This window comes from Harpegnathos saltator, unplaced genomic scaffold, assembly GCF_003227715.2.
Source record: "Harpegnathos saltator strain DR-91 unplaced genomic scaffold, Hsal_v8.6 scaffold248, whole genome shotgun sequence".
Taxonomy (NCBI): domain Eukaryota; kingdom Metazoa; phylum Arthropoda; class Insecta; order Hymenoptera; family Formicidae; genus Harpegnathos; species Harpegnathos saltator.
Genome location: NW_020230037.1, coordinates 311,170 through 335,916, shown reverse-complemented (window position 1 = coordinate 335,916; position 24,747 = coordinate 311,170). Strand labels below are relative to the sequence as shown.

The following is a 24,747-nucleotide window of genomic DNA, read 5'->3' as shown; positions in this document are numbered from 1 at the left end:
AATCGCGTAAAAGCAACAAAATGCGCGATCCCGACGTCGAACTTGCCGGAAGTTCTGGGCAGGCCGGGAATCTCCAGACGGATCTTTTACTCGCGCTTTTAATCAAGCTAAGAGCTCGAGTCTCTTGATTACAAAAAAGATTCTACCTTCGAGAGAATTTTTTTTAACTAAGAATTAACGGTTTATGCCTGGTTTGTAAGAGAGAGAGAGAGAGAGAGAGAGAGAGAGAGAGAGAGAGAGAGAGAGAGAGAGAGAGAGAGAGAGACCCATCCTTCAGCAGCGTGGATGGAAATTCACGGAAATCTCTCTTTCAGTTATTTGGAGCATTCATTGTAGCTGGCGAAATTGTTGCGTTCTTACCTCGTCGGCTTTATGCAACTCGTAATGGCACTTCCGGTATAACGTTGCAGCACCCTGAATGTGTTTCTGCGCGAAACGGAGCACGTCTTGCAGGGGAAACGCGCGGAGAAAGTTTCCGTATTTTTATCAGCACGCTACGTTTAACTCTAATTGATTTACCGTTAGGATTTTGTCGGAAGTTGCGCGCGCGCGCATGTGTGTGTGTGTGTGTGTGTGTGTTTATTTGTCTACGAAATAATAGCCGTTTCTCGTCTCGCGTTTCTTTGACGTCGGGACTCTACATGTTGCAAACGGACAGAAGAATCCCCCCGAAATGGCGAAATAGGAATCACAGAATGAAGGGACGACTCTGAAGAAAGAGTAAACGGGAAAACGAAGTGGACATTGCAGGAGCCGTTTGACAGTCGAAGGTCAAAGCGAACGCAGCGGCAGCTCGTAACAGCATGACTACCCACACATACATTTTTTCTTTTGTTATTATTTCTCGATATTCGACAACGCGCTCAGACAACGCGCGCGTAACAAACGTGGCCACGCGCCATTCAGACGGAGAGTTTAATTCGCGAAAACGCGCAGCCCTCCGCCTCATCCCGTAGACGCAGGATTGCGAACCTGCGAGAGAGGATTGCCATCACGGTTTCAGCGGCTTACTTTTGCACGGCTTGAGCCGATATCAATACTTTTGTTCCCCCAGCGGCGGATTTTGCACCATACCGACGGTCATTCGACTTTTTCCGTCGGAAGATTAAGGACGCGCTCTTTCTCGGCCCCGTCCGATTTCCCGCGGGACGGGAAGCGCCTTACGAATCGCCCGCTGATGTTCCCATCAATTTATTTCGCTTGCTTTATTAAAGTTCCATGAGATCGAACGTAGAACCGTACGCTTCGCGCATCTCAGGTCAAACGATTTTGGGCGACGGGAAGGGCACACGTGATACACGCAGCTGCGGAATTCGATTTGGCGCAACTCGAGCGCGCAATTGCGACAAAACAAACAGCGGATTAAATAGCATTTTCGCCCCTCCACGGCGAGTCCGTCGCACCGGGAATCAGCGTCGTTGTCGAGAGCGTCGTCGCGACGGTCAGACATAAACCGATCGATCGCGTGGCATCGGTCCTCGAACTTGCCGAATAGCAGTTAGCTAGATAGTCGCTGCATGTATTTAGTGGAGGCAATCGTGTCCCCGGGCTTCCTCCATTTTGCATCGTGCTCTCTCTCTCTCTCTCTCTCTCTCTCTCTCTCTCTCTCTCTCTCTCCCTCTCTCTCCCTCTCTCTCCCTCTCTCTCCCTCTCTCTCTCTCTCTCCCTCTCTCTCTCTCTCTCTCTCTCTCTCTCTCTCTCTCTCTCTCTCTCTCTCTCTCTCTCTCTCTCTCTCTCTCTCTCTGTCAGCGGCAAATTCGCGTACTTTCGTTGCAAACTGATGCAACATACCTGTTGCTTATTACGCAAATATACACACGCACTCGCGCGCAATTCGTGTTTCCAATTTGTCGAACGTTTCACGTTCACGTTACAGGTTTGCCCTCTTAATTGCTAATGTCACGTCGTAAAATTTATTCGCGGGCCTGAATACGTACATGTGTTGAATTTTGGATGGATTTCGTCTGGCGGCTCCTCTCGGCCCGCTCCGGCTCTGCCTCGCTTTAATGATATTCGCCCGTGTTCCCTTTCCGTAAATTTAATCGCGCGCTCTCCTCATCACGGGGATAGAGTGGCTCAACCACGGTAAATCAAATTAAATTTGGTTGATCGGGACAGCGCGCTAAATCATTTAAGCGGGCATGCGCCGCGGAGATGAAGAGCGAGCGAGAGAAAGAAAGAGAGAGAGAGAGAGAGAGAGAGAGAGAGAGAGAGAGAAGAGAGAGAGAGAGAGGCCACGCGACGTTTCGTAGATCGTTTGATGCACGTCCGACCATAAATCGTCATGATGTATTATTCACGCGGCTACTCGTCGCTCGGAGCGCAATTATTGAAACCTTGCGATGTACAGAAGGATATCGCGGATTAATTCATCGAGCAAAGTGGAAAAAGCACACCGGAAGCGTCGCGGTAATTGGCATGTCCCGAGTCGCTGGAGTCTCCTCCGAGCGCAAAAATAGCGACCTGCGATTATAACAGCGAAAGATGCTTCTCCGTTGAAGAAGCGGCGCTTTCCGTCCCTGCGATTCGTTAACGCGATACGGAGATCAGCGAAGCGGAGGCTATTCGTTTCAAAAAGAGCCGAGTTTCACCTGCGCGCGTTACGTCACGTATCCGCGGGCGCGCTAAATTCCCCGCGCGTGTCTGTGCATCTCGCACAGACGCGGTCTCGTGTTTCAAGGCGAGAGCTATCGATTTGCCGCACACAAGTAAAAATACGGAAGAGTAGAAACAAGTTCTCGCCGGTCGCGCCAGACGCGCGACGCGCAATCGAGAGGATCCTCCGCGACGAAGGAAAATCGCGGACGCGAAATTTGACGGGAAATTTGACCGTTTCCGCCGAGCGGACGCTCTCCCAGACGCGCAATCTTCATCAATCTCAATGCAAGGAGATTTACATAGCAGAAGCTCGAGGAATAGCGAGGAGGAGAGATTATCGTCCACTGTGCGCCCCGTCGTCGCGCTTGGCAAGTGCCGACTGTCGAACAACAATTGAACGTGATTGCTATACAGCACGGCCCAGACGCGTTCCAGCGCGCAATCTTCCAGTTGAACCTGCAGACGCCGTCTTGAACTTGAGGACGATTTCCTCCCGGTGAAAATCCGAGGTCTTTCGCCCTCTCTCTCTTTCTCTCTATCTATCTATCTGTCTACGAGATCTATCTCTCTCTCTCTCTCTCTCTCTCTTCCTTTTCCTCCGATCTATTTGGCGTTGAACAAACATCTCACCTCCGACGTCGAGCAAACGCTGAATCCTCGGCGTCGAAGAACCGCGTTGAATTCCCGTCGACGCAGCTCGCGCAGCTCGCCGAGTCCAAGTGTGTCAGGTCGAAGACGCGCGTAGAACGTCCCCGTGCGTGATGAAACCTCGCCGCCGAGTCTAACGAGCTTTCTCCGCTCTCGATTTCAGGCACGGGGAAGAATGAGTCAAGGGGATCAGGATCAGAACAAAAGCATGGACAAGAAGGAGATCGCCGAGGAGGAGAGGGAGAAGATGCTGAACGCCGAGAACACGAAGCACACCGGTGCCGCACCTGCGGCCGATCTCGAGTCCGAGGAGCAAAAACCCAAGAAGAAGATACCGATCGGCGGTATCAAGATGCCCGGCTTCTGCCGCACGAAGAGCAAGGAACCGTGCAAGGTACGTGCCGTGTATCGCGTACTCGATGCTCGTACTTCGCTCGTGCTTCGCGCAGCGAAGGGATCTACTCGAACGAGACAATACGGCACGGCCGCGCATCGATCGGATTCGACGTGTCGTTCTCTCGCTCCCTCTCTCGCCTCGCCTCGCCTCGCCTCTCTGCCATTTTGTCTTCGTATTTTCTTCAGGCACAAAACCGCACATCGCGTTCGTCTCGTTTTACGCGCGATGGCTGTAAATATAGCGCTGTGCCGGGTTCTATTGTTTCGAGATTACGTCACCTTGAGCATCGACAGCGACGGACGGCGACGGCGACGGCGACGTCGGATAAACATTTCCAGCCGTCGTCTGCGCTGCGGTAATTGCGATTACCGTTGCGGCTGCAGAGGCGCTCGTCGCGAGAGAATCGTCGAAATGTCAAACGGCGATGAAGTGCGCTGTGAAATTGATAAACCGAGTAGTACGCCAAGGGAGATTCACCGGGGAAAGCTCTCTCGAAAAAGTTCACGGCGGACCTGCGAACGTACCTCGCGAGAGAGAGAGAGAGAGAGAGAGAGAGAGAGCTGCGCTGCGCTGCGCTGCGCTGTTACCCGTTGAATTGCACTCGACTAATCGATTCGCGAGCGAAGCGGTCAAAAACTCGACACGGAGCGCGACACACACTGCGTGTTCTCTTTTCGCGTCTCTCCTTCTCGCTCGTTCTCTCCGTTTCTCATTGTTGTTCAGTGTGCGATCCCTCTGATCAATAACAGGTGCGACGTTTGACGTCACCCTGATGGAAAAAAGGAAAAATCGTTACGGGCCTGCGAGCACCCTTCGATGGCGCGCACTATGGGGGCTTTACTTATCGTTTTGCGAAGCGAATTACCTCATCATCGCGCGGACGAGCTTCCATGGCGACGTAGCGGAGGAAACAAAAGGACGACGGGCTCGCGACGGGGTCCGTGTCTCTTTGTACAGACGAGCGTCTTGCTTCCGAGTTAGCTTTTTCCATTTCCGCGTTTTTCACCGCCCCTTCGCGTCTCCCAGTCCTTTGTTTACAGCGGCTATAACTCTCCGTAACGAAGATGCGCGATGCTCCGAGCGAGCGGCGAGAGCGCGAAAGCTTGTTTGGTTATGGATTTGCAGGAAATTAAAGGTACGGCCGATCGCGCGACGGTGCAGTAAACAAACACGCGAGTGAACGCGTAGCGACGCACGCGAAATGTATCTCGATAAGACACGAGTGCTCTCCTGCCGATATAAAACGATGAAACTTTTCACCGTAAAATCCGCTCGCGAGAGCGTAGCGGCACGCGCGAGTTTGTGTTGCTTAGCTCCATCGCACCCTCGTGTTTGCCCATTCTGTCTCTTTATTTTCACTGTCAGCACTGCTCCGTTGCCGTAAAACATTCCCGTATATGCAGACTGCACGCAGCCGATACGACAACAACGTCTCGCCGGCGCCGAGCGAAATTGTTTACGACTGCACGTGAGCAATACAACGTGACAATACGTTAAAGACGACCACTCAAAAAAAAAGTAATTTCAGAACGGAGCGGAGTCATCTAAATTTTAGAGGATTTTATTCTTATGTACGGCCTCAAGAAGATTCCTCTAAGATTAAGAGGAAAATATTTGGAACATATTATTCTTAAAGTTAGAGGGATTATATATGTTATATGTATGATGCAGATCTTATTGATTTTAATATAAATTTCCTCTTATTATACAGATTATTTAACTTCCTCTCAAGAGGATTATTATTTATCCTTATTGGTTATACTGGTTAATTTGAAAAAATTATAATGTATAGCGAAAAGTAATTTATTATATATATAGATGTACTTCTGGCTTCTGTTCTACAATAAGTAGACACGAATGAAGCAAAATCATCATAACAAATAAATTTCCAATCAGTTTTGTTTGTTGGACTTTATAGATACTAAGATGTTCATCATAACCAATTGTATGAAACATAGTTAAAAGACCGAATATATTATTCAGCTTCTCGCAATAGATTATAAACTCGACCAAATATGGGTAAATTATCTTCGTTATATGTTACATATATTACAACGCACATACCTTTCTCAAAAAGCGTTTAAAATATTTTGACCCATATGGTTACTTTTTCCGTTCATGTCTGGAAGCAGAGTATGACTGAACAAAAAAGCCGACATTCGAGTCAACATATTCCTCTTCATATAAGAGAAAAATTAATTGATACAAGAGGGAATCCTCTTGAAACAAGAGGAAAACAGAATAATATCTAATAAATTTTCGACGAATGGTTCACTTTAATCGCTTTATCGGAAGAGGAATCCGTGTTCTCTAAAAGGCTTCGCTTAGAATATGAGACTATGTGAAAAATCACTTTACAAATGGAATATTTTTTGAGGTGTTCGCTGGAACGATAGCGCGTCAGTGCGCGACGATTAAATTAATCCCGTGCTCGATCACGCGTCGTCGTCGTCGACGACGACGATGGCGATCATCATCGCGTCGTCTCGCGGACGACCAATAAACGCTCGATCTTGCAAACCGTGCAACTTCTCTCCACATTCGATTCTGTTCGGCTGGTTGGCGGCGGTCGAACGGAAAATGCGCCAAAGGCGGCGATTCATTGACTCGAGCGACGATAATGCGGCAAGTCGTCGGGAGCGAGTCGAGTCGACGACGACGACGCCTTCCCATCGTCTCTCTTCCTCTCCCTTCTCTCTTTTCCTCGCTGTTACTTCGCTTCTCATCCCGTCCCACTTCGTTCCTCCGTCGGAGACGACGCCTCCGGGACAACGTCAAGCGAAGAAAGAAGATCCGTCGCGACGGCTCGACAGCGTGCTGTTGCACCCGACCGGCTCTTCTCCTTAATCGACTTAATTCGCCTTATTAATCGTTTAATTGGGAAAGAAAGTGACGGCTGTCACCTTGCTCTAGGAACCATTCTTCCCTCATTTTTCGGCCCTTTTCTCTCACTCCGAGTCCCGCTCGAGTCCAATAGATCGAGTCTCACAAGAGGGACGCGCGTGATTGTTGTTGCGCGACAGTCTTGCAGTGAGAATTATCGCATGTGCGGATCGTTAATCCTTCGCTCGTACAATTTTCCTCGCTCGTAGCTTGTCTCGTCTCCTGATATTCCTTCTATTGTCACGAAATATTATTTGCGAACACTCGGGCGCACGCTACGACTGACGACGTCGTTCCTCGTGATTGATAATGCTTGGAATCTCCCCGTAGTTTCTATGCGAGGAATACAGAGGGATAATCGATCAGCGAGAAGAAAATAATGACATAGCTGGCTAACGGTGGACATTTAAAAATTGCTTTCGTGCCTGTCTTGTCGTCGATTTCTCTCATTTGCCGAGATTACTATGTCTCCGCTCACTTGCGCAACTCGAATCTGATTTAATTATCGAAGCTACAGTAGAAAGCGATGTGACTTGGGACGTGTGGAACTGGTTACCTCGTTTTATCGGCCCTCTGTTGGCCCTGCGATCGATTTTTCAAACGCGGTTAATTGCGCTTTATACATTGACAAGTTGATAAGACGCGGCTACCGTGGCACCGATCGCCGACCGCGCGAGGTGACCGCGTCGTGACATTCTACGTGGATTAACTTTTCTCTGGGATTTCGACGTGAAAGTGACCATCACGTTAATCGATAGAGGCAGGAAGAGAGAGAGAGAGAGAGAGAGAGAGAGAGAGAGAGAGAGAGAGAGAGAGAGAGAGAGAGAATTATTTGAACGTCGCGATCAGCTGTCGAGCGGAAATATCACTTCGCCGTCGCCGTCGCGCTCGTACTTCGACGTCGTCGCGTTCCTCGCGTCTGCATGTGTATTCTAAACACCGCGATCGCACGGATGAATGAACAGCGACGATTTATATCGAACGTTCTCCTGAGAGAGCGCTGTGGGTAACTAGCGTGGTGTAAAACATTTGTCCCGCGGCTCGTGAAAGCCACACGAGACAAATGCGCGGCGCAAGTCCGGGAAGAGAAGCGACGCGGTCTCGGCCGGGATTTCTAGGACGGGCGCGAGAAAAAATAGCTCTCCCTGCGGAGAGAACTTCTTCGGTGCCCCGTACATCCAAAAAAGAAAAGTATTCTATTTGTAAAGTGATTTTTCCCATAGTCTCATATTCTAAGCGAAGCCTTTTACAGAGAAAGGCTTCCTCTTTCGACGAAGCGATTAAAGTAAAAGCATTTATCTAAGATTGATTAGGTATCATTCTAACTGTTTTCCTCTTATTTCAAAAGGATTTCCTCTCATATCAATTAATTTCCCTCTTATATGAAGAGGAATATGTTGATTTGAACGTCGGCTTCTTTTGTTCAGTCATGCTCCACCTCCAGACATGAACGAAAAAATAATCATATGCTCGTCAGAATATTTGGGACACTTTTTAAAAAAGGTATGTGTGTGACATATAACGAAGATAATTTACTCATGTTTGGTCAAATACAGTTTATAATCTACTACAAGAAGTTGGATAATATATTCTTTCTTTGAACTATGTTTCATACAATTATAGTTATGATGAACATCTTTGTAGCTATGAAGTCCATAAGAAAACTGATTGGAAATTTGTTTGTTATGATGATTTTATTTCATTCGTGCCTACTTCTTATAGAATTAGAGCCCAGAAGTACATCTATATATCTTTATTACTTTTTGCTATACATTATAATTTTTTCAAGTCAATTAGTATAACCAGTAAGAATAAAATATAGTAAGAGTAAATAATAATCTTCTTAAAAAAAGATTAAATAATCTGTGTATAAGAGGAAATTTATATTAAAATCAATAAGATTTGCATCACATATATAATATATAATCCCTCTAATTTTCAGAATAATCTGCTTATAATATTTTCCTCTTAATCTTCGAGAAATTCTCTTGAGGCCATATATAAGAATAAAATCCTCTAAAATTTAGATAATTCCGCTTGTTCTGAAATTACCTGTTTTGGGTGTATTATTCACTCGCCACTTTAACGTGATTATCGATAAGCGCTTCGAATTGACATCTACCGCTACGGTAAACATTACTGTCCTCCTCTCCGACAGCGATACTTGGGACTGATGTTCGCCGGCAAACATTAATCTCGCGCATCAGCATTGGAAGTGCAGTACCGCGACTTTGCCTCCATGTTGCGACGTCCGATTACTCCGGCGCGCTCCTGAGACCGAATTACCTGTCAACCGCGGTGCAAATAGAGGAGGGAAGCGGAGTTAATCTCCTTCTCAGTGTCTCGCTGTAATCGGTCTCTCTCTCTCTCTCTCTCTCTCTCTCTCTCTCTCTTTCTCTCTCTCTCTCCCTCGACGCATCAATTACACAGCGCTCGATCTTCCTTCCTATTGATAGCGCTGTAAAGACGCTGTAATACGCGTCCGGTCGCATTTGATTCGGCTTTCCTCCCCGACTCATACAATTCATTCGAGAGCTGGTGTCTGGCGTCTTGACGTGGCGGGATGAATGCCGTTAAACCCGCCGCCGCCGGTCACATCCCTGAACGAACAATATTGTTTCATGCGCGCGCGCGCGCGCATTATTACCGAGAAAGCGGCGCTTCGCTCCGTAATGCAAATGGCTCTCCGGAGCGCATGGTGAAATCGTCAAGAGCTTATTCTCGAGGGAGAACACACGAAAGAGGCGCGAGAGGCAAAATATGCCGCTAGGCATGAGAGAGCGGGGGAGAGAGGGAGAGACGTGGACATGGTGGCGCGCGGACATGCTTGCGAGGGAAAATGTTATTCTTGATTCCTCATGATTCTTATCCCGGCCCCTCTCTCCTTCCGCCTCTTCCTTCACCCCCTTGACCTGACTTGACTTTTTTCTTAACGAGCGCTCGTAAATCGCGAAGCGAAGCGGCGGGATGGGCGGCCTGTGTAAACGCGCTCGCGGCCGCCGCCGCCGCGTATGGGGCTCTACGAGCCAATTGGTGCCGCACTTGTGGACACAGCTTTAAACCATAAAGTCTCCTGTCCGACCGACCGGTGAATGCGAAATGCCGTATAAAAGAAAGAAGGAAGCTCTTCGTTGCTCGAATTGATACACCCAGCACGTGTAGAGCGGCCGTGGGCCGCTGAGGTTTCGTGTAGGTGGGCCGTTTTGGGATTAAGAGAAATTGTCGATTTATTTATTACGTTATTTCGTTATTACGCCGTTCGTTCCCCGTCCGTTCCGCTCGCGAAACTCGACTCCGGCCTCTCCCCTGGAGTCATGAAATTTAAATGTTTCATTCTGTCATACATCCGCGCGCCGAGCGCGCGTGCGACCGAGAAGTAAATCTATCCGTTTAAGGGGGTGAAGCTCGCGTTTTCAAGTTTACGCGACCGACGCGACGACAGGAGTCCGTTCTCAGATTTGCATGTGAGATCGAGGAGAGAAGAAAGAGGGGGTCTTTTTTTATATCAACACTTTGATGGTCGCACATTTTGCTCGTTGTCATCTGACGCCGGTATATCTCTCGTGTTAAGTCCTTAACCTCTAACGCCGGCACTTTTTGTTTAATTTTTCTCGGTATTTTACGAAAGAACTGTCCCCGAATGCATCTTTATAATTTAAACTTTACCATATAATCTTCACTTAGACAATAAGTTTTATTTTATTAAATACTTATTGTACAAATTATTTACTACCAATTGCCGCGATTAAAACGAAATAAAATCACGCGTTCACGACGCCAACAGCCAGCAGGCGGCAGAGCGAAATCACGTGAACGTGACAGCGATTGGTAATCGATGGGCTCGCGAATCACGTACACGTGACAGCGCGGCCATCAAAGTGTTCAAAACTCGCTCGTTTTTATATGAAGAAGTTATCAAAAGCGACGACGCGGCTCTACGAAGTGGCGAAGCTCGCGCGGCTACGTCCATCGATTTCCACCCCGGCAGTTGGGATTGACCTTATTCCCGGCTATCCGGGAAGCCTTTAAATAAGGGATCGTAGTACGCCATATTATTGGTTACGCACATTTGCACCTGCCGACGATAGAGAGTCCAAGTTCGAAGATGGTGTCGCCGTCGGTCTCGGCCAGGTGTGTTCCCACGGTCGCGGTCCTGCGGCGTCCTCCAGACTTTCGATCGCGATCGAGCTCGCGGAACGATCGAATGGTCCAGTCGCGTGACGATCCCGAGGAGAAGTAAGGACCAGTATGGGATTAGGAAACCCGAAGCGTGGCGTTGCGCGTAATTGCTTTACCGGCAACAACGCTCGAACTTCACTCTCTCGCGAGTCGCGGCCGTTAAAAGCCGCTCGTTTCCTCCAGCCGCGCTCGAATTACGTCGGGTACAAATTGCGCCGGCCGCTGCTGTAAATCGTCTCCTTTACCGGCCTGTCGTTTCAGCCGGTGAGCTTTAATTAATCCATGGCTATTGCGGCATGGCGTATTAATAGCGATGATGCTTAAAACGGATCGGGTATTTACACGCGGCCGTGGAGGAAGCACGTGCATCGTTGTTTGTCTTTTTCTCTTTCTCGCCGAGGAGAAGGCTTGTCTAGTCCCTTCCTCTTTCTCCCTCAACTTTTCGATTGACGAACGTACGTGTATTGTTTGAAAAAAAAAAAATCGCAAGATTCGATAAGTAGGACAGTAAGTCTGGTAAGTCTTCTTAGCCTCGAAGTTCGGACATGTCGAGACAATTTTTCAGAATTTTTCAGAATATTTTTCCCGAAATACCGAAAGCGCGCGATGGAGTTCGGCAAGGCTTTCATAATAATGTTTATTGGGAGCCGTGAATATTGCAGAATAAGTGCCTGTCAGCGCCGGGAGAACTTTGGTATATATGTCATTATCGATCGCGGAGGGCGAGCAAGGCAAAAGGCGAGGCAGCAGTCGATATTCCTCCGACTCGCCAGACTACAATATTACGTTCCTAAAAGTATAGCAGCAAAGTCACAGTATAATGCGACAGTGTGCCGAGAGATACAATTTTTCGAAGTAACGAGTAACACAATAAAACAACGATAGCTATAATAAACAGCGATAATAATAACGCTATTATCAATAATAATGCTAATTTTCCGTCACACTGTTTAATTTCGCTGACTTCGGTATCGCAACAATTGCACGCTTCCGATATCTCGGGAGGTCGCCTCGGCATATATTTGCCGAGGCCATATTCTCGCCTCGGCGAGAATACGGAAAGCGACGACTTTTCGGGAGACTTTCAGGGAATTTCTCACTTGCCGAGCTCCCCGGTGCGTTCATATTTTGTCGAGACAATACACGTCCGCTACACGCGCGGTGAATTGCCGGCACGACGAAGCGCGTTGCTCTTTGTAAGCGCGTGCCGCCGACGGCACGTTTCTTCTCGGGCAACCTTTACGGCCGGGTTCCCTCTCTCTCCCTCTCTCTCTCTCTCTCTCTCTCTCTCTCTCTCTCTCTCTCTCTCTCTCGCGGCGGTCATTTCCACGTTACACCACGACGAGCGGGCGCTCGATCGCACGATATCGCGCGCGGCTTTCATTAGCATTAGCGTGCCAAACGCGCGGTGCACGCGCGCGCAGCGAAACGTCCGTTTTGTCCGTTTTAACGCGGTCACCTGACGCGCGAGCCGGAAGCTCTTTGCTTTATCGCCTCGACTTTGCTCCGCAACTTCCCTCCTCAGCACGAGCGCGCGCGCGCGCGTCACGGTTCGCGGATTTTATTGAAATTATGGCGGCGGTCGCGGGTCAACGGACCCTCGTTCTCCACCGGTGAATAGACTCGCGAGCCAGCCGCCGCGTTGTACCCCACCCCGCCGGTGAGTATTAAACCGAAGACGTAAATTTCCTCAGGGTGCTTTATGGGACACGAGATTCGTCTCTCTGTCTCTCTCTCTCTCTCTCTCTCTTTCTCTTGCTCTCACTCGCTCGCCATCTCGCGTGCGACTCTACTTTCTCGCGCCGCTTAATTAAATCGTACACACATTTGCATCCCGGTGCAATCGCTTAATTCCGCGCGGGCACGCTCCTACGTTAATCCCGCGTTACGGCCGCGATCATTTCGCCGCGGTACAACGGGAAACGCGGGATACCGTATTCCCGCGGCGCGGCGCAGACGAACGCGTCCGCGCCTTCGCAATTACCACCCCGCTGAAAGCAGCGAAAAGTAGCGAAAAGTAGCGCGAGACCGGCTTTTTTTCACGTGCCGCCTAACACGTGTTAGGCGGCACGTGAGGCGGATTAAGAATTAAAAATCGTTCCGCTGGATGATCATCGATTACGTCGGCTTCGTCGGAGGCCTCGGTAAAAGCGAGGCAGCCCGAGCGGAGGTGAACGATCGAGCGAGTGTGTCGTCACGACCGCGTTCTACTTGCTATTATCACACATCACGTTGCTTGTCATCGTATAATTATAATTTGCTTTTCTTTCCGTCAAACACGCGCTGTCATCTCGTTGCACTCTCTGCACTTTGTCGAGTGCGCGTGTGTGCACTTGCATGTATTTCCCCGAAGCACGCGGAGAAAATGACGACACTCATCGCTGGAAATCACTCGAAGACAGAGAGAGAGAGAGAGAGAGAGAGAGAGAGAGAGAGAGAGAGAGAGAGAGAGAGAGAGAGAGAGAGAGAGAGAAAGGTGCGTGGATCAGTATATCGTGTGGATCCCAATTATTATTATTAATCATAAGGTAGCTATACGGACACTCCTCTTCTTTTTTAAACCCGGTTGTTCCTGCCATCTGCTTCCTCCCCATTCTTTCATTACGTTTCCCGCCCTCATATCCCCGCTGCGTATATCCTCTTCTTTTTTCACTTCCTCTCTGGCGAGAGAGCAGGACCGCTTTTTGGGGGGTCGAAACACGTAGACCAGAGAACCAGACTAACCGGAATCCCTACTACCGGGACAGCCTCGACACACATGGTTGGTTACGACACGCAGGCTGGCATTATATCGATTCATGCACGCTCCGCACGCGCTACGTGCGCTACCAAGTCTACGAAGCCGCGTAAATGAAGGATTTCGCGAAAACCGCAGAGCACACGACGGAATACGCACTTGACGTCGCAAACAGAGGAGAAGGCGACCTTACTCAACGTTTCACTGCAACGCAGCTTGCAAGGATCGCTCGTGACCGTTTTCGGCGGACGTGCGAGCGTCGGTCGAGGACGGTCTCAGATCGCGCTGATCTCTCTGTCCTGCGAATGAAGAGCGTGGCATCTGAGGCATCGCCTAAAATTCGCCCGAAACGGACGAGATTCCGCGTCGCAGACCCAACTCAAATAAGCGAAACTTTGAACGGAAAGTCGAGACCAAACGAGACTTCCCAGCGAATTAGCGTTGCGCGGGTAACACGTATCTCGAGTGAGATGACGCGATGATAAGGAGCACGCGGAAGAAAATGCAGTTCTCTCTCCTATGGAGAGATATATTCCGGCATCACTCAAAAAAAGTATTCTATTTGTAAAGTGATTTTTCCCATAGTCTCATATTCTAAGCGAAGACTTTTACAGAAAGAGGACTCCTCTTTTGATAAAGCGATTAAAGTGAAGCATTCATCTGAAATGTACTAGACATTATTCCAACCGTTTTCCTCTTGTTTCAAGAAGATTTCCTCTTATATTGATTAACTCTTCTCTTATGAGAAGAGGAATACGTTGATTCGAATGTTAGCTTCTTTTGTTCAGTCATGCTCCACCTCCAGACGTGAACGAAAAAATAACCATATGCTCATGAGTCGGAATATTTGAAACGCTTTTTAAGAAAGGTATGTGTGTTGCTGTGACATATAACGAAGATAATTTACGCACGTTTGGTCAAATATAGTTTATAATCTATTGCAAAAGGTTGAATAATATATTCTTTCTTTTAGCTATGTTTCATACAATTTACTATAATGAACATCTTAGTATTTATGAAGTCCAACAAACAAAACTGATTGGAAACTTATTTGTTACACAGAGAGAACGATTTAGTTGAATCTAACAAATGCTTATTTGGAATAGTCCAAAGAAATTTTTTAATTGATGGAACAAAGTTTTGTTTGGCGCAACAAAAACATTTCGTTGAAACTAAGCTGCAACAAAATATTTTTGTTGCGTCAAACGAAACTTCGTTCGATCAATCAAAAAATTTATTTGGACTATTCCAAATAAGCATTTGTTAGATTCAACTAAATCGTTCTCTTTGTTTACGATGATTTTATTTTATTTGTGCCTACTTATTGTAGCACTAGAGCCAAAAGTACATCTATATATATATATTATTTTTTGCTATACATTATAATAATTTTTTCAAACTAACTAGTATAACCAGTAAGAATAATAATAGAATAATAATAATTAAGAAAAGATTAAATAATCTGTGTATAAGGGGAAATTTATATTAAAATCAATAAGATTTGCATCATACATATAACATATAATCCCTCTTCAAGAATAATATGTTTATAATATTTTTGCTCTTAATCTCAGAGGAATTCTCTTGAGGTCATATATAAGAATAAAATCTAAAATTTAGATGATTCTGCTTGTTCTGAAATTACTTTGTTTTTTTGGATGATCACAGGCATCCACCGCGTTCCTGTCGCCGCAGACGCCGCCGCTGCGCTGTATGTTTTCCAGGGTGTTAATTACCCGGGCGGTTCGTTAAGAATTACGTCATTGCGGGCAGATGCGAGCGGTCGCGGTATTAACCGGTCACGGTGTGACGCGATTCTCATGTCCACTTCGTTCTCAAGTCGCAATCGGTTATAACGAGTGCACCCCGCTCGCGTACACACACACACACACACACACACACACACACACTTGCTCACTGAACGCACGCACACGCACGCACGTACAAGAGTGCATTCGTCCGCGGATCTCTCTGTTTATGCAAACAATACGCAGCGCGTTCTCTCCTTCTCTCAGCCGTAACATTAATGGGTAACAATAAACAGACGTTCCTTCTCGTCGCCACCCTCCCCGTCGAATTCTCCCCTCCGACTTTCCTTTTTCTCGACGTCTCCTTCTCGCCGCGTGTTCGCGACGCGCTCGCTGTGCAAACAGCGACGACCCGGACAATGGCCTTTCGCATAAATCACACTTACGTACGAGCGGTCGATCGCGAGTGCACTTGGACGCTCTCAGCTATGACAGATTGGCATCGCGTCTCGCGACACTCATCGACCGGTGGCGGCGAGAGTAACGCGATGAAGGGGAAGAGAAAAACAGGGGGAAGGGGGGAAGAGTGATTAACGACATCGCGTTTTTTCCCCGTGTCGGGATTTACGGGCGATTTAAACGGCCGGCGCGGAAACGACTGTAAAGGGAGCGATAATCGCGTGACGACAAATGATCGCGCGCGACTAACAGCCCCGCGCGATTAATTTGAATGTTCGCGATAGTCTCGTCTCGTCTCGTCTCACTTGAGTCGCACGCGAATATCATCTCTGTGAAAGTCTCTCTTCTCTTCTCTTTCTTTTGGAACAAGCGATTCGATGATTGATGACTCGCGACGACGACGGCTTTCAACGGATACGTAATCGCTCATGGCGGTGACGCGAGTGTTTATGTAAATTTCGTCATTATCTCAGTCGGAAGTCTCGAATTAGCGCTTATGCTTGTTTGAGCGTCAGGTTTCGCTCTCCTCGGCGAGGAGACCAGAGTCGGCGAAATGAGATTCTGAATTCGACAAAGTAGAGAAGGATAGAGAAGAAGGACAAAAAAGAGAGGGCGAGGGAGAGGGAGAGAGAGGGGGGGTTCACCCTTTCGCGGCAACACGCAAGTGCGTATTTATAGAACGTTCGTGCTCGAGGGTGGCTTCCAACACGGCGGCTGCGGACAGGGGCGACTGGGTTAGAGGGGGCGAAAGTTGCGTCTGATATCGATTTCCGCCCGGTAGAACCCACCACCGATAGAGTCGGGTTCTCTTCGTGACGCGAATCCCACCGACGCGACGCCTCGCTTCGCGACGCGACGCCGCCACGTTCGCGAAATTCAGTTTGGACGAATCTCTCTCCTTATCCCTCGGCGCGATTCAGATTTAATCCAAATTAGCTGGAGGTCAGGATCAGAGGTCGACTGCAAAATCTCACTGAAATCGCGAACGACATTTTCGTGAGGGACAGAGTCGATCTTCGACTCTCACGCGATGTGACTCGTTAGTGCAATATCATGAGAGATTAAGTGTGACGTCAATTCATATTACGGGGTGTAACCTCCTTCAGTTGCGCAAGATCAGCGCTACTTTGAGATTGGTTTCGGAATTTATCACACTTTTTTTAGGCGTTTACTTGGAATTAGTGAGAAGTAATCTCTAGAAAACGCACCATTTTCGCGATATAAAGATAAATTGTACTCGTGACACTTGACTTGTTTGAAATGCAACACTGACCTTAGCCCGTTGAATTTATTCACACGATTGCTGCGGACAGCAGACAGTCGGATAAGGCGCGAAGGAGAAATAAGGCGAGAGAAAGAGTGACAGAGAGAAGAAAGAACAAAAGAGAAAGAGTGACAGAGAGAAGAAAGAACAAAATCGCGACGGGAACGTCTTTTTCTCCTTTTTCGCGCTTTCGTAATTTTTTTCATCAGCGCTCTCATCGCGCATGTTAGCCGACGTGAATATCGGACATAATTCACCGTTGAATATTTATCCGTGACCCCGTCCGGATGACCTCAAGCTCTCAGATATCGGGATTATAAATAATCCGGCTCTCATAAAGCGTTTGAAACCGGATAGGGCGCAGCTCGAGACCGCGGCGGCGATCGACGATGCAATCACCGCCGCGCGATATGATGATTTATCCGCTTGCGCGGAGCGCGTTCCCCGTCGCTCGCCCCGGAAAGATAAGGAATCACTCGCGTGTGCACGCGTGTATGTGTGCGTGTATGCAGACACGTGCTGCCCAGGAGCCGCGGCGCACGCGAGTGCGCGCGACTTGAATGCGAGCGGACGACGACGGAGTAACGGGCGTGACGCGACCAGAGATGTATTTGCGAAAGTAATACCGTATAGAGGAATCCCGATTCCGCACCAGCGGGAAACTCGCGCAGCTCGTGACTCCGCTAATTTTGCGTGCGCGCGAGCGCGTGTGCGAGTATCACACATGCGTGTGACCTGGAAACAGAGTTTCTCCTGCAGCGTGTATTCAAATACCCAATGAGATTTTGCGAGATTCGCGCTTTTCCCTGCGATAAACGCACGATAATCGAATATCTTTGTTACCTTTATAATCAAATCTCTTTCTTTGTCGTTCGATTATCCGCGAGATAATAATAACCGAATTATCCGCAGGATAATGAAATACCCACGCGAAATCAAATTCTCCGCGAGATAAGCAAATACCTTTCGCCGTAATAATCAATTATCTTATGGATCGGTAGCTCCGCGCTGGCGAACGATTGTTGCGCACTTGGCGCTATTTCCCGCTTGTGTACTTCGCACACAGATCGCTGAATAGTTCAAACATATGGACGTGTGTGACAGCGGGACGAAGGATACAATACGGGACCGCGGTGGCGCGTTATGAGCTCGGCCGGACAGTGAACGAAAGAGACTCCCGGTGCGCGATTAGCAGATACTCGCATTGTATCGGGCTTCGCGAATCGCGAGGGCTGCCGATCGAGGCGGCATTAATCAACGCGTACGCCGAGTGTTGCCAAAGCCGGCTGATGCGAAAGACGGGACGGCAGGAGGGCGTCGGGGGAGGGGGGGGGGAATGACGACGACGAAGCAGGGGGCGAAGTGAATTCAAGCGGAATATGCGCGATCATATTAATATGTATATAAACGCGAGTGGGCGCCGCGACTTTAATTGATCGTCCAAGTTGAGAGAGTTCACCGCGGCAAAACTATATCGGGCCTCGTCGACGATCGTGATGAATTGAATCGAACGTTGCGCGCGTGAAGTTTCTTCGCCTCGCAGTCGCCTCGCGATCGCGAGGCTCGACGGAATACGACGGAATCGCATTTCATCCCGCATCTGCTCCCCGATGCGCTTTTTCCGCGTCTCTTACGAATTGCCACGAGGGTGTACGGTCAGAATCAATAAAGGTGAGAGACTTTGTCATCGCCGTCGCTCTCCGAAGCTGCAACCCGTCGAATCGAATAATTCCATTCGCCGTTGTTAAGCAGCGAACGGTGTGCACCGTATCGTTCGTGCGTGTTAGCGATAACGTTTTTGCGGCAACGAGCGCAATTATCACTCCGCACGCATGTGCGTAAGACGGATAATTCAATATGACAGCGTGGTACGCCGAAACAAAGGTCTTGGGAGCTCGATGGCAAAAGTGATGGAAATCGGCTCGTCGTTCGCCTGCCAAGTCAACGGAACATAACGGAACAATAACGAGTCGGATTTTGAAAAGCAACCTCCCAAATTCTTGCTTATTCTCCTTTCGATAATTTCAACATATCGAGAACTAAAAACTTGGATTAAGAAAGAAGCATAAGCGTTACCCCCTTCATGCTTCCCATAGTCGCCATATTGGGCCCGCAGCTGTCTAGTTTAGCTGCACTGCTCAACTGCGGCGCGATTCTTTTCAACACTTTCGTTATCGTTGCGCAGCTTTTGTATACCGTAGAAAAGCTGCGCAACGATAACGAAACTGTCGTTAACTCCAATAACGAGTTAAAGAATCGCACCACTGGTGCGATAAGTTAGAGTGAGAAAAGATATAGAGGTCTCACTTTAACTTATCGCACAAGTTTAGCAGTGCAGCTAAAAAGAACAAATCACATTTGTAAACAAAACAACCTGCGTATCTGATATAATTAGGAAACACCCAAAAAAGTATTCTATTTATAAAATGATTTTTCCCATAGTCTCATATTCTAAGCGAAACCTTTTATAGAAAAAGGATTCCTCTTTCTATAAAGCGATAAAAATGAACCATTCATCTAAAATTTATTAAATATTATTCTAACTGTTTTTCTCCGTAAGAACAAATAATAATCCTCTTAAAAAAATATTAAATAATCTGTGTATAAGAGGAAATTCATATTAAAATAAGATTTGCATTATATATTGCAATATATAACATATAATCCCTCTAACTTTAAGAATAATATATTTATAATATTTTCTTCTTGATCTTAGAGAAGTCCTCTTGAGGCCACATATAAAAATAAAATTCTCTAAAATCTAGATAATTCCGCATATTCTGAAATTACTTTGTTTTAGGTGAACGTTCTTATTTTAATTCCAACATTGTAATTAACGTTAAATAAGAGATTCTTGAAATTATGAAATATCACATTGAGTAGAGAAATACAGAGCATCCTGGTACGTGACACCAACATTTCGTTAAAGTAAATAAGGTTATTACCATAATATGATTTTTTCTGTTCGTCTCCTGGATGTATAAAATGTTTTTGTAAGGAAATACTATTACAAACATATTATTTTGTCACTTATGATACGCCAGTTGAGGTTTGCTTTCACACAGGATTCAAGGATCAATATCCTATACAGCACAAAAATTGCAGCAACGTTGCAGCAATATTGCTGCAACTTTTGTGGTGCCATCATGGGATGGCGGTCAGTCAATCAGCAAGCGAGACACCGCTTGCGCTTCTTTCTTTATCTGGAGCTTCCGATCGAGACGACAGAGTGCTGCTCGAAATGAGCGATCCATCGAATGCTCACGATTACAAAACACGAGTAATCTAATGACATCGCGTGCGCTACGGCCATTCACTGGCCGGTTAGCGCACACCGAAACCGTACTTCCGCATCGGCAACTGCACCGTTCGCGTCGCCGCGCCGCGCCGCGCCGCGCCGGTCGGATCGATCATTCGATCCCAGCGCTGGGCGGCACTGTTCGAACTAGGGATGGGCGATACAATAGAAAATATCGATATTTCATATCGATACGTATCGTAAATAAAAAATATCGATACCACTAATATTCTTATTTTTGACTATGTACCTACTATATATTTATTTATTGATTTATACTTGTTTATACTAAAATCTATCATAGTTACCGTTTTTGGAATGCGTCAGAAGTAGATGTATCCCTAGTCAGTTCATAGGAAAAAAAGAAGGAATCCAATTACATTGACGAATTGCTCAACCGTTGTATAACCGTTGTATTTTCTGAACGCAGCCTTATATTTAAGTCCGTTTTAAGTTCATGTTTAGATACTATGTATCCAATGAAATGATTCATACAATATCTGAAGATGAACTTAAGATGGTCTTCAATATATAAGATCCGTCTATGAATACCGGCTTAAATGTGTGCAGATTAAAAATATTATTTGTTTAGTTTCAGCGACATTTTCGTTTAAGACTTTTAACAAATTACATGATACATGTGCGCTAATTCAGAAAGCTTACTTAAATTACCCGCACTCAGATTAGCATAAAAGTACGCACTCCGAACAAATGCGCTTAATAACAAAAAGTCGCTAGGCACTGGGACGGAGCGAGTGCATGTCAATCGAATTCGCCATTAATTTGCACAATTTCAACATTTGCGACAATTCAAACGTAAATGGAACTGAGAATGGCCGTGATTGGTGGCGCTAGTTCCAAAAATTTCAGTACGCTAAAATTTTCGCCCAGTAGAATACTAATGATTCGTATCGAACTGCATCGGAAGTCCGATACTGCTCTTGAAATATCGATACACAGTAATATTGAAAAGAAAAGTATCGATACAAAGTATCGATATTTTAAAATATCGATACTGTATCGCTCATCCATAATTCGAACATAGTCGCGCGCGGTAAGTAGTCCCGGAATCTCTCTGGCTCCTCAACTCGCGGCAATGCACCGAGTACTGACCGCACTGCTCCCCGAGGAGAGAGAGCGGCTGCGAGGTATCCGTGCTGCGCGTTTCCTCGCCGAGATATGAGAGAGAGAGAGATAGAGATAGAGAGAGAGAGAGAGAGAGAGAGAGAGGAGCCGCGCTGCGCGCATCGCGCGCGCCTGCCGACGCGCTCTCCACAATGGAAAAGCCCGGGGCACAATTAGATGCATCGATGCGCGGTGCAACGCGATCCCGCCGAATCGAGGCCTTGTGGTCATGAAGTTGCATCTGCCATCAGCTCTGCACAGCGGCGGCTACACAAGTCGCACTTGCGACCGCGTTGCTTTGCCTTCGCATCTACGGCGTCTTCTAGGCGCGCATAATGTGCGGCGCATAGACGTGCGGCGAAGAGCGCGAAGGAGAGTATCTGAAAACGAGGGGAAGAGAGAAAGAGGGTGAGAGAGAGAGAGAGAGAGATAAAGAGAGCTTTCTTCTCGTCGAGAGGATGACTGGCACAGTATCGAAGAGAGAGAGAGAGAGAGAGAGAGAGAGAGAGAGACCGAGAGACAGAGAGAGGACAATGAGCCTCTCGAGAGAGCCTCGCTGCGACGCAGCGAAAACTCACGGACGGGAAATCAGGCGCATTGTTCGGAAACACGGCTGCTGCTGCGCGGCTGCCTGCTTCAGAGTCGCTGCCTGCTGTCATTTGATTTAACCGGCGCCGTTGAGTTTTGTCTCCCGAGCGGACGCTCTTGTCTAATGGCGATGGTCCTTCGAGGACCTCTCGGCGAGTCGCGTAATGCGTCGTGTAACAAGTATCTTAAGTGGAACTCCTGTTACATGAAATAAAATGCTAGCTCTAGCACGATATACTCGCGATAAAAGGACTCCCTCGTCACGAACCTCGTCGTGATAAATACGCGTTGGATGCGTGCGCGCGTGTTATTCTGACGAGTCAGATAAAATTAGGAGTGCCAGAAGGAGAGAGATCGAGAGGTACCGGATGTGTGATAGGTCGCCAGTCAGTGGAACGCTTCCACGTTGCCGCAGGATGGCATAGGAGAACGACGGCCGCCGGAGGAGAGACCGCGCGCGATAACGACGTCGCGCATCGGGGATCTCCCGCGAGGTGTGAAATGGTAAATGCGAGGTTAACGATTAGCCGTTTCGCGCGATGCGAGCCCGACCTCGCGCAGTCGCTCGTGCGAAGAAATCGGTCACTCATCTCGCCTGGTTTCGCAGCATGCGCTGGATTTGCACTTCACCTACGCTGCAGAAGAAGATCGGTCGAGTTGGGCCGACTCACCCTCGGGGTTTTACGGGGGCGTAAGCCTTGATATTTGCTGCAGCTGGTTTATTAGGATTTTTCAATGTCGCATGATAATAACCTATTATTAATTATTTACTGATTGTAAATGATACTGATTATGGTATTTATTTATTGATTGTTCAAAGTAGAGAGGGTGCGATCCTGTCAAAATAATACACATTATTTGTCACACAGTGGTGTAGCTTTATGTTGATGTCTGGAATGAAATTCATAAGATTAGGAAAAAAATAAATACAGGGTGTATCAGACCACCCCGATCTTTTTGTAAACGCGACATTTTAGAGAAAAAATGTTTCAGACCAAAATTGTACAGTTTCAAGGGGGACATAAAACAACTATATCAGTTTGTTTACAGATGGCGCCACTTTCGAGATATTCACTGATAATTACTTTTCTTGAACGGAAATTCCAATCTTTTATCACATCATCTTTCTCGACCAATTAATTCTAACAACTTTTATCTGAAACATTCTTTTATTTGCCTAATATTTTTCGAGATATTTAAGGAAAACTTGATAACTTTTTCAATATTAACTTACGATATCTCTCGTTAACTATTTGTCGGAAGAAAAAGTGGTACTAGAGACTTTCTTACTCTATTTGGCCTCAAGAATATATTGTTACAATAGTCCTATCTTTTGTTAACTTGTTGACTTTTGGAAATTTCAAAATCATCAAATTATATCTCTGAATGATTAGGTTATCATGCCGATTTGGTCACGAACCAACTGCCCTGGTCCTTCCAGCCAAGAACCATCTTCGATCTTGTATTTGTGTGAAAGAAACGCAAGGTATACTTTAATCGAGCGAGCGCTCGATTAGTATACTTTAACCGACCCGACGCACTGTTGGTCGAACGTATCGCGTTCGCTTTACTTCACCTCCCAGACGTGAAGTCACTCTTATTTTGCGATTAGACCAACTTTTCTGGCGGCTGGAAGAACGTCTCCGCGATACGGGGAGAATTAGGATGAGTCTCAGTTCCGTAAATCTCTCACCGCCGACGAAAGCTCGTAATTGAAACTCTCGAGTCGGATTATCGGGCTGACTCGATTTTCTTGTCTCGATCGCAGCTTGCGCGAGCAAATTGACGCGTATGCCCGATACACTCGGGTCCCCTTTTACCCGATTCTTTTCCCACGAGCTCGGATCGTTCGGTCGCGGTTACGCGTTGTAACTGTTAGCCGCGTGAAATCGGCCGAAAGAGTCCGCCGCTGACGCGAGAGAGCCGTCGCTCTCGAATCTGCCAAGAAATCCGGCGAGCGACGGCGAAGGCGACCCGAGGCGTCCCCTCGTACTCGTACTCGCCGCTTCGGAATCGTCGTTTCGAAGTCCCGTTACCGACTCGCGTGAGTCGACCTCGCGCCCCCGTTTGCGAGCCGTACGTGAATTCGTCAGACCGGAAAATTGGGGCTTTCCTCCGTGGTCACCCTCGCTTCCGGCGTGCCACCTGTGACACAAAAAAGAGACACTGGGGTCATCGCGAGCCGCGGAACCGGGAGGAAAAATGACTGAGCTCTGACGGTGCAGCTTTTTCCGTCGGCCGCGTTCGCGATTAGCGCGGCTTCTCCGTCGGAGCGTTGCTCCGCGCTCGACTCGGTCGAATCTGCGCCGATTGAGCGCTAATCGAACGCCAATTAGAGCCGTCAGCTAAACGTCCACCAACCGTCGGGCTTCACCTCCTGTTTGTCCTGTTTTTCCTTTTCGGCTCGCCTTGTTCCGTTTGACCGCCGCGAAGTCGCGTGTTAATGCGAATTCGGTGGAAGAGACGAGGAGGAGGAGGAGAATAGCGACGAGCTGCACGTACTTCCTTATAGCTACGATATCAAGCTTATTATTACCGAGCGCTTTGGGAATCAGTTTAGCGGAAGTTGACTTGGGCCGCGAGATACACACGCCTCGCGCGCGCTCCGCGGCAGCGCGAGTTCCAACAAAGTTATTTCCGTCCATTACCCTCCCGGCGAACTTTCAATGAACATCTCTTCTTTTTTGTCGGTTTATTTACCGTCGCGGAGAGACGCGAACGGAGCGCTCGCGCGAGCGCGACCGCAACAAGCGCCCGGCGGCCGCGGCGTGGCGCGGCGGGGGAGGGGGATCTCGCGTGTGCGCGGGGAGACGGTGCGTTCGC

General features: G+C 47.7%; 1 protein-coding gene across 1 annotated transcript in view; it reads left to right on the top strand.

Moving 5' to 3' along the window:
- Positions 1-24,747, top strand: part of Nrt (Neurotactin) — a 42,208-nt gene that overhangs the window by 800 nt on the left and 16,661 nt on the right. Inside the window, exon 2 of the mRNA XM_011140881.3 lies at positions 3,410-3,640. Within this exon, the coding sequence (XP_011139183.1) occupies positions 3,422-3,640 (219 nt within the window). The 5' untranslated portion in view covers positions 3,410-3,421. The remainder of the gene's footprint in view (positions 1-3,409; positions 3,641-24,747) is intronic.